At 41.8% G+C, this 16,093-nt stretch overlaps 3 protein-coding genes and 1 long non-coding RNA gene across 4 annotated transcripts; 2 read left to right on the forward strand and 2 right to left on the reverse strand.

The window, feature by feature from the left end:
• Positions 1 to 132: 132 nt before the first annotated feature.
• On the reverse strand, positions 133 to 3,533 carry gtf2h3 (general transcription factor IIH, polypeptide 3). Its single transcript, XM_070965142.1, has 14 exons — positions 3,473 to 3,533; positions 3,277 to 3,378; positions 3,077 to 3,156; positions 2,875 to 2,981; positions 2,046 to 2,188; positions 1,868 to 1,930; positions 1,542 to 1,571; positions 1,409 to 1,437; positions 1,249 to 1,323; positions 1,108 to 1,161; positions 800 to 868; positions 563 to 698; positions 442 to 478; positions 133 to 296 (listed from the first exon to the last, which is right to left on the reverse strand). Exons 2-14 carry the CDS (start codon positions 3,284 to 3,286, stop codon positions 230 to 232), a joined length of 900 nt encoding a protein of 299 aa, XP_070821243.1. The 5' UTR covers positions 3,287 to 3,378; positions 3,473 to 3,533; the 3' UTR covers positions 133 to 229.
• A 407-nt stretch (positions 3,534 to 3,940) lies between these two features.
• LOC139332723 (Rieske domain-containing protein) lies at positions 3,941 to 6,136 on the reverse strand. Its single transcript, XM_070964808.1, has 4 exons — positions 5,825 to 6,136; positions 5,238 to 5,474; positions 4,982 to 5,016; positions 3,941 to 4,786 (listed from the first exon to the last, which is right to left on the reverse strand). Exons 2-4 carry the CDS (start codon positions 5,446 to 5,448, stop codon positions 4,514 to 4,516), a joined length of 519 nt encoding a protein of 172 aa, XP_070820909.1. The 5' UTR covers positions 5,449 to 5,474; positions 5,825 to 6,136; the 3' UTR covers positions 3,941 to 4,513.
• Positions 6,137 to 8,082: 1,946 nt separating this feature from the next.
• On the forward strand, positions 8,083 to 14,546 carry LOC139332137 (kinesin-like protein KIF24). Its single transcript, XM_070963858.1, has 12 exons — positions 8,083 to 8,159; positions 8,252 to 9,139; positions 9,449 to 9,611; positions 9,873 to 9,970; positions 10,129 to 10,347; positions 10,673 to 10,760; positions 11,254 to 11,375; positions 11,498 to 11,603; positions 11,741 to 11,812; positions 11,953 to 12,062; positions 12,177 to 14,338; positions 14,503 to 14,546. The coding sequence occupies exons 1-12, from the start codon at positions 8,101 to 8,103 to the stop codon at positions 14,544 to 14,546; spliced, it is 4,131 nt and encodes a 1,376-aa protein (XP_070819959.1). The 5' UTR covers positions 8,083 to 8,100.
• Positions 14,547 to 14,766: 220 nt separating this feature from the next.
• LOC139332710 (uncharacterized) lies at positions 14,767 to 15,569 on the forward strand. The gene is made up of 3 exons (XR_011602297.1): positions 14,767 to 14,921; positions 15,193 to 15,286; positions 15,391 to 15,569. It is a non-coding gene; the product is annotated as an uncharacterized lncRNA (long non-coding RNA).
• The last annotated feature ends 524 nt before the right edge of the window (positions 15,570 to 16,093 follow it).

The following is a 16,093-nucleotide window of genomic DNA, read 5'->3' on the forward strand; positions in this document are numbered from 1 at the left end:
AACAGTTATAATAACACCAAGTAGATTGTCAGTGTGTATGATATCACAGTAGAAAACACCCCATTCATAATTTCCAAACATTCCCATTCCTATTGGGTCCGAACAGGTAAATCCACATTATAACGAGAAGCTGTGCGACAAACATTTTTTATTATACAAAAACATCACAAAAATGGCACAAATCAAATCTTTTTCAAAAACATTTAACTTTAAGTCAAAGTAAAATTCACTACATTTGCTTGAGTTTCTTCTTCTTGGGCTTGACCATCTGTGGTAGCTGGATTTTGAAGGCCGTCCTAAAAAACAAAAAGATTTTAGATAATGCTGACAAAGCGAGGAAGAAATCACAATGCATACTTTAAGGTGAGTGTTCAGAGGAAATAGGTTTGTATTTAAAGATCTCTGCTTCAAGAATACTGTAGGATAACAAAAAAAACTCACTCGCAAGTTGTGCAGATGGGGCTGAAGTTGCAGAATACTTGAAGAGAAGACAAGAGAAAGTGTCACCATGTTTTACCAGAACAGTTAACACTGCTGTTTCTCTTAACTGGGAATCACTTACTTGATAAACAAACTGAGCACACGTATCCGATCTCAATGAGGTTACGGTGGCAGAAACAGGCAGCTCTGTAGTCCACGTGCGCAGGCGGAGGCAGCACCAGCTGTGAACGCTGCTCAGAGTCAGGCAGGAACACCCACTGTTCAGAAAACACCATCATCAACACAAAGCAGCCCTTTCTACAGGACAATGAGGTAAATGAGACGCTCAGAAATGTGGAAATCTGTAAAGCGCTCTCACCAAAAGGTACTGTGCCAGGGCAAGCTTCTGTGGGATCCTGAGGTACAGTCCTCCAGTTATATCACAGGCCTACAAAACAAACACCTGAAGGTGAAAAAACTGAGCATAAACAGGCAGTTTATGAACAGTATAAACATCTAACGTACCAGATGCTGGTGGTATTCATACACTGAAAAATATCAGCATTTGTCTTAATTGTTCTACAAACTTAATATCAATGCCTGAGTCGTCAGGTTCAGCTTTTGGATGGTACTTGCTGGCATGATACAGGTTGTAGTGCTGTAGCATTGCAGCAAAAAAAAATGTACCTGCTGAAGGAGACCGGAGTCGGAGTCCAACACACAGGCATCGATCAGGATGTTCTGTTTTAAAATACAAATTAGTTTTAATATATGTATATAGAAGTCATGAGAACAAGGCTGAAAACACAAGCAAATCAGTGGTTTTACCTGCTTCTGGGCGGCAAAAATTACATTCATGAAGTTCATGTACTGCAGGGCACAGTCCTCAGCTGCTTTTATCACCTGTCCGGTGAAATGCAGAGGCTGTGTTCAAAATCATGTCAAATGAAACACAAGCAGACATTAAATGAGACCATTCCAGGCTTACCAATATTCTCGATTTTATCTCCTGTCCAACTGAAATGGAAAATGTAACATGAATACCATTAATGAGTATCAAAAGGAAAAGCAGTACTCGTTGCAGAGCATTATTCAGCTAAAGAATAAAAACATTTAATTACCTTCCAGCTCTTTTGAGACCCTGTGAATATCTGAGCAATAAAAGATGAAGGAAAACAGTTTGGCCAAGTCGCAGCCACACAGTTCAGCGTACAGGAGGAAAATTATAAAACATAATCCAATCCCATCCATGTCAGTGTCTCTCAGCGTTCAGATATATAAAAATTAGACACCATCACTGCAAGCATCCCAGGTTAGTGGTATAAACACTTTTCTGACCTGATGAAAGGACCTCTGTTGACCCAAAACCTTTGTTGTAGCTGTCAGTTAAAATGATGTTCTGTTATTTCAGTGCAAGTGTGTGTGTCAGTTTTGACTGAAAGGATACAGCAGAGAGCTTTGGCAAGAGATCCAGCCAACAAGGTATCAGTTGAATTTCCCCTCACTTCAGCTGCGATCACATAAGAGATTTTAACACGTCACCGACATTATACAGCGTCATTCATTCAAAACATTGATAATATTGTACGATGATGTTACCCACACCAAAACAGACTTGTACTCACTTTTTGACATGACATCCCTGATCTCTTCAGCAATGAGGTTATTGGCAACTGACAGGAGTTCATATTTTCCATCCCCGCTGGAGGATGCATCATCTCCACCGCTGTCCCCGCCTCTCCAGCTCTTACTGGGATACAGGAAGTGACTGAAATAAAGTAAGTGGGAGAGCTGTGCATATAAGACCTGACGGGAACCCTCAGATCTGCACTCAGGTATAAGTACAAATGCAACAATATTAGAAATACTCCATTACATGTACATGTCCTTCATTGAGTTTTTTACTTGAAAGTACAGAAGCATTGGCAGCAAAATGTGCTTTCAAGCATCAACAGATGCTGCTTCTGCAGAAAAGTGGCCCTTGTTATTGGTATGTGATTATATATAACATTACTAGATTATTAATACATTCATTTGTAAGTAGCATTTTAATTTTGCAGCAGGTTATGTTGGGGATAAATTCAACTATTTTAAGCAGGGCTACTCAACCTACGAAAACCACCTAACGACGAAATCACTCTTTGGTTGAACTGCCCCAACCAGACACTGCTTTTTTTTTTTGTAAGGGTCACCAGGCAAAACCAGACAACATTAGTGTATCTCATAAGCTCTTGCTCTGTTTTTAAGTGAAAAATGTAGTGTATTACTACATTTCTTTTAAAGGTAACTGTGTAAATATAGTGGAGTAAAACAGACATTTCCCTCTGAGCTGCAGTGGAAAAGAAGTATAATGAAGCACAACGTGGAAATACTCAAGTGAAGTACTTTAAAATTAGTACAGCACGTCAGTAAATGAACTTGAGCTACTTTTCACCACTGGTTGTGTAAAGTTACCTGTCTTGGCAGTGGCTCGCGATGACAGCCAGCTTGTTTGTCCTGCTCATGGCCATGTGGGAGTTCCCTATCACCATGACCGCATCCAGACACTTGGACAGGGTGAACTGGACGGATACAGGAGGGCAGTGAGCGTCGTTTAGCTTAAACCACGGTCTGAAAACCATTCATAAGCGAATAATACCCGAGTTCATAACACTACCTCTGGCTCGCGCTGAGCTTGCTGACCCCACCATATCGGATTTACATCCACGACGATGACAAGCAGATTGACTTCATCCTCTGAAGAAAATACGGAAACAATTTTACATAATGCAGCCCCTCTCGAAAAACAGAAGACATGCAAAATGCAAAAAAACATAATTTTTGTTATCAGTATCAGTCGGGCTAAGCAAGAAATACCTGATGCCATCACAGCAAGATACTTGAAACGGAGACCACAAAGTGATGTGTGTTGTTATCCTGGAGCTTTATCTTCTGTCAGCTCCCATCTTTGATCTGAAACTTTACACAATGTCCACAAAGTTGCCTGTCTTAAACCTGAATATTCTGACAGTCTATATCTGAATAGACAGTATGAAATTTATAAAAACACAACCTGTTCTGCTGCTCTTACATTCACATCAACCATACTGAGGCTTAAGACGTCATCACGCTGCGACTCGAGACTTGTTCCCAGGATTGTTTCTCAGAGCGGCCACGGCTCGCTGCTGCCACCTAGCGTCTGTTATGACGTAGTGTAACTTGACTGGAAAGCCCGTACCCGATCATTCTTAACCACACAGGTGCTTTCATGTACTTTGCCTGATAAGGAGAGGAAACATTCAAAATCTCACGTAAGTAGAAGTATTTGTAAATTTGTAATATGCAAATTTGCAGCAAGGTGCAATAAAATCTGATCAGATCATCTGCTCCATAGGACAATCTTGGAGTCTTTAGTTTGTATTGTTCATGACCTCTGAAGAATTTTGGATGTGCATACCTGCAAATGACACAGAGGGTCCCTAATAATATTGCTCATATCATTTACCATTACAACGGGACACACAAAGAATCAGTCATCATTGCTACCGAAAATAAAAAGATTATTTAATTATAAACAACAATATTCTGTAGCAGACCCAGTTCTGTCCCCCCAAAACAACACAAAAACAAAACCAGGTGTTAAAATAAGAATAAGAAAATAAGAATTATTTCATAAATGCCAGACATTTGTACGTCATACCTACCTGCTACTCTGATCAATGTCTCCAGCAATGCCCTGTTTTCTGATCGTGCGAGAAGAGTACAAGCAAAGTTCTGCACTGTGTATGTAAACAGAATGAAACTGAAAATTTCTCTGGATGTTCAATTGAAGAAGACAACACACAATTAAATGTCACACATCCTGCAAGCACTGTTTAAATGTCCTACATTCATCTTATACTGAAAGCATTCTTAACCTTTCTTCAGATATTTCCCTTTTGTCTTAGATTGACTCAGAAATCTTCCAGGCTTATCAGCTAACACACTTATTAACAGTTAATATGCTCCCCAGTGAAAGACAACATCCAAAATCATCCTTTTGAGTTTTTTTCTTGAATAATCAAACAACTTGTTTTTAAGATCCTTGAGTGTATGGCAACTTCCTGGGCTTGGGTTATTGTTGAGCCTTGAGTAAGACAGTCCTGTATCTCTCAGTCTGGTAGGCATCTGATGCGACAGTCTCGTTCGACTCATTCAGTGTTACATATACATCCCCATTGACCTCAGTGACCTTGTGAATCCTCTGTTTGACACCCTTGGAGCGCCAGCGTGTTCTCAGGGGCTTGGCTGTGGGATCGTCCACAGCTTGGTAAAGCCCTTCCCCTTCTGCCAGTGTGATCTTGTACTTGTGCCACGGACAAACGATGCACAGCAGCCCATTAAACTCCTGATGTTGACACAACATGAAGGTGATCAGAGAGACAGGATAGTAGCAGCTGTAGTGACAAGAAAACTTAATAAAGAAATTAAGCTATTGTATACACAGGAGCTCTGCAAGGGACTGACAAAAGATGGTTACAAACATTGGATTCATTCATAACTATTTCACAACAATATTCATAGAAAATTGTACACAACTCACCTCAATGTCTCCATACTGTAATGCACCACCTGAATCTGTTGGTGGAAAGACGAGTGTCATTATAAACAGCTGCGTTTCTGAGTCTGTGTTTCAAATGTGTGATTGGCCAATACAGTCGATAATCATACTTAAAAAATATGAGGATGATGAACGTAAACATCTTTCTAAATGTTTCAACAGGGAAAAAAACAGAAGGTGAGGAGAGGCTTGACAATCTTATCTTTGTGCATTACATCAACGCAAACTACGAGCTTACGGTAGCAGCGCATGTCCATCGCATGAAGCTGCCCCTGGTGGTACAGGACCAGCACATCTCTGCATCCGTTCACCAGCTTGGTCACACGCCCAGCCTTGACAATGTCCTCCTTCTTCCCGATGAAGTGGGAGGAAGGGGGAGGTGAGGAGGAGGAAGAGGGGGTGCTTGAGGAGGAAGACGAGGAGGGCTGAGAATTCTCCTCCTCAGACATGTTGATCACTTCTCATGGGAGGTTTCCTGGTATGAATAAGAATATAGTTTAAGAGTTAAGATTAAAAGCAAAATAGATATAAAGTGCTGAATCTTCGCCTTCCTGAGGGAGGCTGCAACACAATTCACGTGAAAACTGTATGGCACAGGTTTTGTAGTTGTCCAATCAAGTCTCCTCTTCCCCACCTTCATTAAGTTTCACCCCTAACTGATCATGATTTCATGTTTCTGACAATGAACCAGGCTAAACTGCAGACCTGTCAATCCGAACTGGTGATACACTGATGAAAAGAGTATACTCGATGAGCAGAATATGCTCGATGCTGCTGTTACACGTTTATAACGATCTTGCCATTCAAAACATTAAATCAACCCACCTGTTGTGTCGCCAGTTCACCTTTAAGTCGTGTAGGTTGGACTCACTCTCTCTCTCACGGGGCGGCTCTGGCTGTCTGACAGCTTGTCACTGGTGATGCTAATTTGGCTTCGTGTCCTGGGCGGAACATTAGATTTTATCTTGCTAAAATTACACACGCGAATGTCCTCGTGCTTTATCTGCGAAAAACAGCCCGGCTGTATTTAATTGGACATGTATCAAATTCTAAAATGAAAACCAAACTTCGTTATCGTCTCAGGAGAGCCATGGGACCAGTAACTTCGACGAAGAGCCAATGCTGTGTGTTACGTCTAATGATGTCCCCCATGAAACACGGCCTGATAACGAGATTCCGTGGCCTCCTTCCCTCTTATGGATTAAAGGTTGTTCCTCACATTCTTTAACTAAAGAGCAAACAGAGCGTGTACCAAGTATACACAAAGTGTACATGTTTGTATTCGGTGTTTAGGTATATAATACAAAGTATAAAGGATTATTGCAGACACTTAAGACCTGTAATTAGGCTAAATAGGCAGACGAATTCAATAAATGATTAAATGTCAGTGTAATTAGGAAAATAAATAATATGTTTATTATATTATTATTTATATACACATTTCTATTAGTACTAGATATCTTTACATTGTGTTTACGAGTGTTTTTATATATGTTAGCCATGCTCTATGCACTATACTAGCTACAGCTTGTGTTAAAAATTCCATCTACTACTACTACTACTACTACTACTACTACTACTACTACTACTACTAAGAATAATAATAATAATAATAATAATAATAATAATAATAATAATAATAATAATAATAATAATAATAATAATAATAATCTCTGTATTTTATCATAAATAAACCCAGAAAATACATGTCCACAAGGAGTCCGTTTCTCAGCTCTGGTGGGGCAAATGTCTCAGTGGTGTAGTCTAGAAGGCTTTTTGTCTTAGCAGGGTTGTTGGTGGGCATTAAGCCCTGTGAGGGATTATCTCTCTCTTTCATGCTGAACTAGGCGTAATGCGACCTGCTGTCTTACTGTCTTTCTTTACATCTCACAAAATTCCTTATAATTTTTGCTACCAGTGGGTCTGCCGACCTGCACGGGGCTCATGCTCACCCACGGCGGGAAAACAAAGCGCCCTCCCCGACCGTTTTCGTCGTTATGGAGACCCGCTTTGTGTACGGAAATAGTGATACTACTCAAGATGACAAGTTTCTGAAAAATTAATGCATTTTGCCACTTTGCCACTTTTGCCACTTGCTCGATCAGATGTTCACTCGTCATTTGTCGTCAGGAGTGAATCAGGTAAGTTTTCTGTTTATTCCTGCCGTTTGAAGAAACTGTACAGCTTTACAGAGAGTCAGCCATAGATAAAAACTATATGTTAAGCTGATGCACCCTCTTATTGAAAATAATGTATGATGTTTCTTTTGATTTTTCATACTAAAATCGCATTTTTCTTTCTTTATTTTGAGGTGTGGGTTTGTGGCAGACCTCCCTTCAGTGGACAGGTGTCTTTTTTTCTGCAGCTAAGTCAGCCATAAATGTAAATGCACCGCAGGTTGTCTTTGCAGAATTAACAATTGCTGACACTTAAATCTCAACATGCCTGTACTGTAAGGACTGTAGATCAGCCTGGAAGAAATATGGACCTCTAGTGGGATGATTTGAACGAGTGTGCTGTTTCATAAACACAGCACTCTCACCTTATGCATGCATATGGGTCTCATTGAAGTGCCATATGGCAGGACTATTGCAGCTGTCAGCCAGTCTACCATGGAAGTCAGCTGCATGCCTGTGTCTGCTATATTTATCATATTTGCTGCGTTTCAGAAATGTATGACATGACTACGCCGTGCTGCCTCAGCTCTATCCTGACAACAAGTGTCATATTTCAGCATCATACCAGCATCCTGTGCTTTGCTTGCTAGTACAACAGTACAGTGTAGTACAGTGACCAACCAGACCATTGGTCATCAGTCTCTGACAGAAATCACTGAGCTAAAGAATACAGCAAGGACAAGCTGACTTAGAAAAAGCGGTGTGGCTGCAGAAGGGAGCTTGTGTAGAGGCAAGTCAAGTTTGTAGTTGTTTCGACTCATTTTTTAGCCCATCATCATAGAATCGCTCTAGTTGTACAGTAATTTCTTGCATGCTTTTGCTTTGTGTGGCTAAGTGATGGAGAGATTAAAACGACATGTCTGCCACTCCCAGGGTAGGTGGAGTGAAGTAAAAGAAAACGAGAGAGAAAAGGAAGCGGAGGAAATGACACTTGGCTTGTTTGAGTGTCTGAGAGCGGTTGGGCTGCAGCGTCATTATGCCAGGTAAGCTCACTCACTCACACTACATCAAACTCACGCCTGCCCTGTCCACTCCTCCTCTGACCGTCTGTCTCCCTCTGTCTCCTGTCCTTCAGGTTTAACTCAGTTGGTATTCGTCGTGTCACCCACCTTTCAGGGCTGACCATGGAGGATTATCCTTTACTTGGAATCTGCTCTATGGAGGAGAGGACTCAACTCTTCCATCTGGTCCAAGTGGTCAAAACTCTTGACCTGGAGAGTCTTGAATATGAAGATTATGATGATTATGATTACAATACTGGCAGTGGTGATGAAGGCTATGCTGTAGTGGATAATAGCGTTACTTTTTATGGCTGCGGAGATCCTGATGAAGATGTATATGATAATGATAACGATGAGAAGGGTGCTGCTGTGAGTAAACTTAATGTAGCCAGTTTTTCCAAACCATCACGTATTTGCAGACGGCTTGATTTCAGTTGTGAAACCGTCGATTATCAACAGAAGCTATTTTCTAATCCTGTAGGCACTGTTCATGTCTACGCAAATCATAATAATGAGCCAGGCCAGGGCAAAGGATCAGACATACCTGTGCAGTTTGAGCTTGACACAGGAAGTGCTGTGGTATGTAGCTGTAAAGGGCACAACAACCACAGGCCACATGTCAGTAGTCATCAATCTGATCATCACACAGGAGCAAACACCAAGCCAGACATCATGGAAGGAATTTCCATGGACAACTGTCACACCAGATTATCACCAAAGCGTGTCTCATCTCACAAACCAAAACCCAGGCCTGCAACAGCGGCATCAAAAAGATTTACCAACAAACCGGTTGGGCACAAAGATAGAAAAGGAATCTCTCAGAAGGAAAAACTCCATACAGAAATAAGAAGTAACATGGCCTCTGAACACATGACTAAGCCAACACCTGTTTATGAATCAAAGGCAACAGCTGGCTACAACTACGGACTACCATTGAGTTCCCCTCCTGCCCCAAGCAAGAAGTGAGTGCCAGTGGTTTGTATTGTCTTCATTGCTAGTTCCATACTTACAAATTAATTTCTTAATGAAGACAGCTACAGTATGTTAATGAACATGAAAGACATAAAGTAATATAAAGCACCCAAATGGCTATAAAACTTGCATTTAGGCAGCATTTCCTATACATACATAACCTTTTAGTAATTTGCATGCTTTTGTGATTTAAGTGTCTGAAATCATGAAGCTTGCGTAAAGTTTGCATTTGAGAACTGTTTCCTTTGTACCTGATCATCCTGTTTTTTGATTGTCTGTGATTGGTGTGTGTGTTGCAGGCAGTCAGGGGGGCAGCAGATCAGTGTGTGTGTGAGAAAAAGACCTCTGACACGTGCAGAGTGCAGGAGAGGAGAGGCAGATGTTGTGACAACTCTGAGAGGAGACAGTGTGATTGTCCACGAAAGCAAAGAGGCTGTGGATCTCACACAGTATATACTGCAGGTAGATATGATGTCCAGAGAGGAGACAATGACAAATCAGTGTTTTGTGATGTATCTGCACTGTAGGTACAATTAAAGATGCAAATGGAAGTGTCTCTAAATTAACATATTTATTATGTTAAAATATTTTGTGATGAACTACTCAAATTCTACTGGAACTGGGTGTGTTTGTACTTTAGGGTCAGCTTTTCAAATCAAGATGGTCTTGTCCTGCTTGTTTTGCTTATTCCATGCCTTGCCCCTTGCTCTTTTGTCCCTGCAGCACAGGTTCTACTTTGACCAGGTTTTTGGGGAAGAGACCTCCAACGCTGAAGTGTATAGAAGAACAGCGCATCCTCTGGTGCAGCACATGCTCAATGGGTCGGGTAGCACTGATGTATTAGTATTTATGGAGGCATGCATGTTGTCACTACTGTCTTTTCCATTGCATCAGTTTTGGGGCTTGTAGTCTCACTTGCCTGTGTCTCTATGTATCAGTGCTCCTAACTATGAATATTGTGTAATGTGTATGTCCACAGAGGCAAGGCCACCTGCTTTGCATATGGCCAGACAGGTGCGGGGAAGACTCACACCATGCTGGGTTCATCTCCTGGTAGACCGGGGTTGTATGCTCTAGCAGTCCAGGACATTTTCGCTCACCTGTCTGCCACACACACGCATTCACGCTTGCTGGTGTATGTCAGTTTCTTTGAAATCTACTGTGGTCAGCTGTATGACCTGTTGGACCACAGGAAAAGGTGTGTGTTTCATTCAATGTGTGTGTGTGTGTGTTTCGTTATATTGAAAGAGGTTAAGGAGGAGCTTGCACCAGATAAAAGATAAAAAGATGACTAGATAGCAGCTGATCATAAAACAGATGCCTTTAAATGATCAGTTGCGTGTTTGTATTATGCAGCCACTAGTTAATGTACTTGGATATATTTAATTTGATAAACTATATATAATTTTTTAATTCCAGCTTCTGTCCTCAATGCCCCTGTTTTCCCCATTAAACCTTGATTTTCTTCTTCCTGGATCTCCTCTCCCTTTTAATCTCTGTCTGTTTCTTTCTTCCTTCATCAGGTTATTTGCCAGGGAAGATGGACAGAAGGTGGTTCACATTGCTGGGCTGCGTGATGTCAGAGTGGACTCAGTCAGCTCACTGCTGGAGGTTTCCCCCTTTCTTTAAAAATTGCCTCATGTCCATGCTGCAGTGTTCAGAGCTGGTGTTCTGATTAGCACTCCAAATTTTAGATCACATTAATATGAAAACTTTGATTCTAAAATCAGAGAGTTACCATTTAAAAAAGAAAAATAAAGTAGCATGGTTGACTTGCCAAACTCTAGACAGAGGACAGAAAATTCTTTGCTCTTTAAAGTTTGATTGCATTCAAACTGAATTTTCACCAAATTACTTTGTGCCATGACAGACGGAAACCTTGCCTGTAATATCAAACTTCTTTCACTAAGTCCCTTTGTTGTCACAAGAAATGCTCAATAGTAGTTTTAGGTGCTTAGATATTCAGTGGAGTGCAACAATAAATACACAGTACATACTTTTAAAGTCCAATATCAGCTCTATTTAATCTCTCTCAACATCATTTGAAGTCTCAGTCTCTCTCGCTTGTCTCTCTCTTCCTCTTCTCTTTGTTCCACTTACAAAGGTGATTTCACAGGGTACTGAGGAGCGCACACAGGGGACGAGTGGAGTGAATCCACTCTCCTCTCGTTCCCATGCCTTGCTTCAGATTCAGCTCAGAGGTCCAAACCAGCAGATAGCTGGTAGGTGAGTGAACGTTTTCTGACAGTTTTGTCTTTTCCTCTTAAACACTACCAGGGTTATTGTGTAGTAGATCAGAAAGGCTCAGTAGTAAAATGTCTGAACTAAAAAGGTATGTGTGCCTGTAGAATGTGGTTCGTGGACCTGGCAGGAAGTGAGAGGGCATCTGATTCCAAAGAACCAGACAGGCAGAGTCGAATGGAGGGAGCCGAGATCAACCAGAGTCTGCTGGCTGTGAGCTACACGCACACACATGCTCACACACTCAGAGATCACACATAAAGTCATAGACATTTGTGAAGGTATGGTAGGATTTTACAAATTTTCTCATTTGTTAATGTGTTTTTTTTTTTTTTTTTTGTTTTTTTTAGCTCAAAGAATGTATCCGGTCCCTTGATCAAGAGCAGTCGCACACACCTTTCAGACAAAGCAAACTTACTCTGGTACAAAGACTTGTAACTTGCTGATGTTCAGTGGTTCTGTTGTGTGTGTTAGTGAGAGAAGTGTGCATAAATATCATGGCTAATTTTTGTGTCCAGTTTTAGCCTCCCCTCTGATTTTGACTACATTGTTCTCATTCTAGGTTTTGAAAGACTCATTTGTTGGGGACTCAATGACATGCATGATAGCCAACATTTCACCTGGTCACCCAGCAACCGAACACACACTTAATACTCTGAGATATGCCGATCGGTAAGTGTGTTAACAATATGTGTGGGATGTGTAATATGGGGTTTGAAAGTTGTGTCAGGGGCTGTGAGGCTGTGATTGCTATTTGCAATGTTACATATATCTGGTTTTTCACAGGGTGAAGGAGTTGAGGGGACAGGGTGGACAAAGAGGAGGAAGAAGAGGCAAAACAATACCCTCCCCCAAACGTAATTTGTCCAACAGCAACAGTAGCAGCAGAGGCAGCAGTGTTGGTACCCGGGGAAAAAGTTCCCCTAAAAAGCCAAAATTAGGGAGACAAAGAGAGGCTTTTTGCCCAACCACACTTACCTCAAGACTGGCCGCAGGGGGCACAATTCTCTGCTCCACACCTAAAAACAGCAGATGGGAAGAGGAAACAAGTGCAAGAGCTAGAAATGGGATTGGACTTGAAGAAATTACACCAATCCGATGTTCGCTGCAAATAGGTGATAAGACAGAGAGGAGACAAAGAACAGGTGGGAGGGAAGGTAGAGGAAGAGAAAGATATGGAGGAGCTGACAGTGCAGGTCACCCAATTGTTGACCAAAATATCAGGTCAGGCCTCATCTTGGCACAAGAAACTGATGAGCAGCTTCACTTGTCGGAGGTGCAGAGGGAGTCAGGCTTCTACTGCAGAGAAAAAGAGGACCAGCAAAGCACTCTGAAAGGTGGAAGAGATGGGGAAAGAAGATGGCTAGAACAAAGAAGACAAGTGGAAAGCAGTAGAGACATGTGTACTGAAGTAGAAAGGCTAAGGGAAAGACATTTACAAAAGACTGATGAAAGGGATGAGGAGCGGGAGAGGCATCTGAGACAGTACCATCAGCAGCTGCAACAGTTCATGCCCTCATCTGCTTCTTCGTCTGACCATCTCTTCTCACCCTCTACATGTCTGTCTTTCTCTTCCTCTAATCAGGCATCTTTCTCATCCTCTGCCCCCCCATCTTCCTGTTCTTCTCTCCAACACTCTCCCCTTAAGTATGATGGTTTGGAAGAGCTTTACAGAGCCAGGGTTAAGATTAGGACTGATGGTAACAGAGGGCAGTTATCTTCCCTCCCCAGCCGAGAGATTTGCTTGCAAACTGCAACCTCTCCTAGCCACAGTAATAATGAGGATGAGGTTGGTCAAGGTGACTCAGGTGGTATTAGTGAAGATGTGATGCTGTCTTTGGAAGGAACAGAGGCGGGATTTCAACAAGACAGTGGTAAAAGTGAGAAGAGGAGGTCACTGAAGGCGAGAGTTGAAGGAGAGCGAAGAGAAAGGAGGGAAGACTGGAGGCCAGCTGCGAAGGAAGGAGGAGGAGAGAGGAGGTGGGCTTGGGTGGCAACAGCACAGACAGAACAGGCAGAAAGGATGACAGGTGCAAGACCAGCTGATGTAGAGGCACAAGTGTTTTACGACTGTGATTCAGAAGTGGGTGAGGAAGGACTAGATGCCTCAGCTGTCCCAGCTGATGGTGTGTGGAGTACTGAGGAGCAAGAAGGACATGACGGATATGCTTTAGTGTCCACCCACAGGCGCAATGACAGCAGCAGCCTCTGTGACCACTCTCCTGTTGAGTCACCCCATCAACGAGCTCCAGCAGAACGACCCCTCTCTCCAGCCTGTGAACATACCAACACACTCCTGACCCCTAATAAACTAAGTGATCTCTCCCCTGAATTAAAACATACCAGATGCACCTCAAACATCCTGCCTCCTCTGGTGCAAAGTACCCAACAGGGAGTGCCATCAAGCAGCCATAGAGAGAAGGAACCATGGTTTGCTGCTAATGCCAATGGAAGAGAATTTTCAAATGCTCAGCCGACCACTCTACCTCTCATTATCCCCATCATACAGAATGGGTGTAAAATACCTGCTGAACCCCTTAACATAAAATCTGAAAACTCACCTTACAGTCAGGTACACAACCATCCAGAAGTCAAAGCCAAAATGTCTGTTTTATCTCAAGGAGAGGCTTCTACAGATTCTCTCAGCTACACCATGGACCCCCTCAGCATCTCCCTGCTTCAGGTGGACCAAGAGGTCGCCACAGCCTCGTTCCTCCAAGGGGAAAAGAATAGCACCTCACTCTATTTGCTTGAGAATGAAAGGGGAGAAAATAAGAGAAAGGAAGTGGAAGAAGAGCATCTCACTTGTGCAGAAGTGGCAGGGGAAGTTGTAGAGGATGAAGATGTAGAATTTCGCCTGTCTCTTTTGGAGCTGCCACATGCAATGACCCGCTGCCCTCCCACTTCTGACACCATGACAGCCACTGATCACTTTGAGCGAAGAAAAGGTGAGTGTTTGGCCACATACGAACATTGTTGGAAAGGTAAGTCTGAGTTCTGTCTTTGTGTACTAACTATTGCCTAAACTGGGTGTGTGAATATATATATTTTTTTATCTTGTCCAGGTATGGTGAAGCCTCCTGTCCCTGAGGTTATGCTGGCTTCTCTCCAGGACCAAGAGAACAATCAGAAACCCCAAACCACAACAGCCATTGAAGTCCTGGACAACAAAGCCCCTGCATCCCCATTTAAACCATCTACATGGGTTTCTATGGGAACTTCTGTCATGCAGTCCATCTCATCTTCTGTCCAGCAGTCTGGGAGCACTGGCTCATCCAGCTCACACGGCCTAATGACAAATGGTGCTACCCAAATACCATCAGAATATACACGCCATGTGCATAACAAAATTGCTTTTTCCATTTCAACACCAAAGCAGTGTCACATAGTACATTCAAACCATTCCAGCAACTCAAATATCTCACTTCGGCAAAACGGTCCAACAGAATTAAACTGTGAGGAGAGCACCAGCAACCTGCAAAAGAGAAACTTAACCCATCTGTCGAGGCTGGAAGACTTGTATCACAGCCAGTAAGTATCAGAAATCTTAAAATTTTGTATACAGAATCAGCCTAAACGAGTGAAACATCCCATTTATGTTTGATAGGCCTCTGCACAATTTAATGAGACACAACAACTAGTATTACTTCAACTATGAATAATGACACCCAACTAGTTAGTTACTCTAGTTACATGATAGTCCTACAGACATCATACATCATCCAATTTAGACATTGGAGTAATTGCAACCTAGAGGTTGAAAAAATATTTCTGTCTTTTTTCTGATCCAATCCAACTTTAGGTGGCGTGTCGTGCAGGCCCATTGGGAGCAACTAGAAGAGATGGAAACCTTATGTCGTAAAGAGGGGGCACTTCTGTGCCAACAACCTGATATGGTCAGAATAATTCAAATGCAGATTTGTTAGCTTCTTACTTTTGGTACATCTTAAATTGAGTACACACTGTTGTCTGTCCTCACTGTCTTTCTCTATGTTAACAGGCATTTGGGGAGTATGTCCACAAGCTGGGGGAGATCATGGAGAGAAAGGCTCAGTGTGTTCACAGCATGATGGCTCAGCTTCAGCCATATATGAAGACCAGTCATTGTAACCAACCACACAGTCCAGGAGAGAATAATCATGATCAAATTACACAAATAAACCAAGATTAATATGCACTTTTTTTTTTCATTTTTACATACAACCTACAGTTTATGAGTGCACTGTACACAAGTCAATGCTGGTAATTTTTTTTTTTTTCCATAAATGTTCAAGTAGCTTTAAGAGTTCACTGGGCATTGAAAAATATAACTTGATGTGTGTGACAAGCAATGTGTTACATGGTGGTTCATAGATCAGCATCTGAATCAGCAAAGATCCTCAGTCTCCTGTATACATGCTGATTCAGATGCATGTAGAATATGATGAAATTCTTACTTATTTACTTCTTTGAATCATAATCTTTTAATTTAATCTGTGAAAACTTTGATTACTAGTATTTAAAAAAGGAGTTATTCTGCTATTTATATACTGTGTATTGTATGTTTTAACTTAAAATGATCCATGATCCATCCATCCATGAACCAAAGACTAGCAATTAATATTTTTTTTTTTTTTTTTTGGCAGTTGGCTTGGCAGCTTTTTTCTACTGTAACTTTTTTTCTGGTAAAAATTGCTAGATTTTTTAGTCTTCTATTAAAAGAT

The sequence above is a fragment of the Chaetodon trifascialis genome, chromosome 6 (assembly GCF_039877785.1).
Source record: "Chaetodon trifascialis isolate fChaTrf1 chromosome 6, fChaTrf1.hap1, whole genome shotgun sequence".
NCBI classification, from domain to species: domain Eukaryota; kingdom Metazoa; phylum Chordata; class Actinopteri; order Chaetodontiformes; family Chaetodontidae; genus Chaetodon; species Chaetodon trifascialis.